The 2,982-nt window shown below is 35.2% G+C and overlaps 1 protein-coding gene across 1 annotated transcript; it reads right to left on the reverse strand.

Annotated features, from left to right (window-relative positions):
- Positions 1–912: 912 nt before the first annotated feature.
- Positions 913–2,147, reverse strand: LOC118064502 (histone-lysine N-methyltransferase SETMAR-like). The gene is made up of 2 exons (XM_035079147.1): positions 1,566–2,147; positions 913–1,362 (listed from the first exon to the last, which is right to left on the reverse strand). The coding sequence occupies exons 1-2, from the start codon at positions 2,145–2,147 to the stop codon at positions 913–915; spliced, it is 1,032 nt and encodes a 343-aa protein (XP_034935038.1).
- Positions 2,148–2,982: the final 835 nt, after the last annotated feature.

Genomic DNA, 2,982 nt, shown 5'->3' on the forward strand with positions numbered 1-2,982 from the left:
TTAGTCCAGCAAATTAATTAATGCAGGATTTATTCTAAGGAAAATCATCCAAGCTATATTCTGATGACTTGTCTTACATGTGCTCTTAGCTATTGTCATACTGAGATTCTTATCTGCCTTCTGACTCCGAATCTGATTAGTCTTCTTACACTTTTTACCATACAGTGTGTGGAAAAAAACAGACTTCAAAGATCAAAAACATACGAGGCTAGAAGGCATGTCAAGAAACTCATATAATCATAGAAATAACACATAAAAATACATATAATGATGACTTAGTCGATCGCCATCAACTAGTGCATTATTGAATGAAAGATTTATTTATAAAAAATCATTTAAGCTTTATTTTAATAACTTATCTTACATAGACTGTTTGCTATTGTCATATTGAGTTTTTTCCTTGCCCTCCGACCCGGTATCTGATCTGTCTTCTTACACCTTTTATTATGTACACGGTGTGGGTAAAAAATAGTGTTTTAAGACTAATAACTTATGATGTTGGAGAACAGGTAAGGAAACTAATATGACAATAGAGAATAGCACATGAAGATGAACGGAATGATGACTTAGTTAATCAAATTAGACTAGTGAATCAGTAAATAAAGGATTAATTACAACAAATCAATCAAGCTTCATTCTGATGACTCATCTTACATGATCTTAAAGCTATTGTCACATTAAGTTTTCCAAAAAGTTGTCAAAATTCAACAAAAGAAACTAAACTCAAATTCAACAAAAGATACTAAATGACCAATGATAATCAAACTGGCAACTATTCTATCATCATGGGGACGATTGGCGTATCCCATACACGGGCACACACGAGTGCAAGGGTACAATGTTTATCATACTTATGTGCTCGTGTGTGCCCGTATATGGGACACGCCAATCGTCTAACTTTTTCATTCCAGCCTATCGTAGCTGCTCTGCGTGACCACCATCTTCTTCAATACACTGATTGACGACGGTTAACACTCTGTTCGTTGCTCGTTTAATCATTTCTGGAGGAATGGCTAAGGCTTCTTCTATTATTCTATTTTGAAGATCTTCTTCATCTAGTACCGGAGTAGCATACACTTTATCCTTGAGGTATCCCCACAAGAAGAAATCTAACGGCGTCGTATCTGGTGATCTGGGGGGCCACTCTCGATACCATGATTCCAAACCTATCCATCCATCAGGAAATAGATTATCCAAGCAATTCAGTACAGCCCTACGTCGATGAGCAGTCGCACAATCCTGCTGCCAGATAATGTTTGCTCTTCTTTGCAGAGGTACGTCTTCTAGCAGCTGTGGGAGATCGCGTAAAATCTCCAGGTAAACGTCCCCATTGACGACATTCGGTAGAATGACTGGACCGATCTGTTATATAGGATTGGTATCTTAGAATCATTTACAACATTTTTGCGTGTCAGAAAAAGAACCACAGTAGACTAAAAAAATCAAAGAATGAAAAAAAAAACTATATTTTCTTGTTATTTTTTAACGTTAATGCTCTAAAAATATACTGATAATGAAATTCGCTTGGAAATACTGTTAAAATAAACTTAAAAGATGTTAATTACCAATTGATTATGAATCAAGCCGCACCAGACGTGAACTTGAAACCGACGCTGAGTTATTTTTTCACGGACACATCTCGGATTTTCATGGGCATATATGTGCTCATTGTGTAAATTGTATGGGCTACCTTGCCGGAAGATAGCCTCATCAGTCCAAAGAATATTTTTTAGAAAGTCTTCATCCCGCACTTGTCGTCTGAACCATCGACAGAAACGAAGTCTAACAGGTAGATCACCATACTCTAGATATTGTACAGGAGTATAATGATAGGGATAAAGACCGTCATGTTTCAAAGTTTTATGGATTGTGACGTGATTGATGTTGAGGTGCCGTGCAGCCCTTCTAGTGCTTGATTCAGGATGACGATCAAAGTAATTGAGAATTTGTGCATCTCGCCTGTGATTTCGAGGATGACCAGCATCTCTCGAAGGAACTGGAACGATGGGCTGATGATTGCGGATACGATCTTGGAGGCGATTAAGGACTTGAATGCATGGATGACGATCACGATCAGGGAAGCGTTCGGCATACAATCTTGCTGCGTCTACTACGTTTTCATGACACTCATGAAGCACGCGTATCATATCTACGTATTTATATTGTTCGCATATAGCTATTTTACAAAATTCAATAAAAGTCTTAACGATATAATGAATGTACAACTATGAAGCGTATAGATATTTATTTAAGCAACAAAAGCTATAGTAACGCCGTAAACAAATTGTCACCTAACGACATTCACGATGAACTGCAATAACAAATGAGGCCAATTTTTGGGAGGAAATCGAACTATACATGTGATCATTCAACGCTAGATAAAATATAAATATTCTTGTATAATACAAGAATAACTCAATAAATATATTTTAACCAAAATATTAATGAATTCTGAAGTAAAAGGAGCTACTTCCCGATAACAGAAATTATTTTTATAGAATAAAACTAAAGCTTTGAGCGTTAATAGCCAAAGCTAATAATGAAGTACTTCAATCAATTTCATTATGAAAGGAAAAAACTAATTTATTTAGTCTCCAATCCACTAGTGTTAAAAAATACTTAAATAATTAATCAATTCGAATAATAATAATATAATCTTTAATAATTTAATAAGATTTCATCTTGGAAGACAACTAATGAATCTATTTAAAATATGACAATAAAACTAATAATAATTTGCTGTTAGCACGTCGATACGACTGGCCGCAGGATACGAAGTTTCACAGCTTCTCGAAGATGAATATCGCTGAAATATGAATAAATGTGAATTTTGGTCGTTAACTGAAAGACTATGCAGTGTTTAAACCCATGATACATTAGAAGAATTTAGTAAAACTTGAAAATGTATGTGAATCAAGTGGTTTAACCAGCTGATAATTTATGTTCGTTGAGATTCGTGATGAATCTACTGAAAATTGTGGC

The sequence above is a fragment of the Chelonus insularis genome, unplaced genomic scaffold, assembly GCF_013357705.1.
Source record: "Chelonus insularis isolate UGA/USDA-ARS -01 unplaced genomic scaffold, ASM1335770v1 contig_220_pilon, whole genome shotgun sequence".
Taxonomy (NCBI): Eukaryota; Metazoa; Arthropoda; class Insecta; order Hymenoptera; family Braconidae; genus Chelonus; species Chelonus insularis.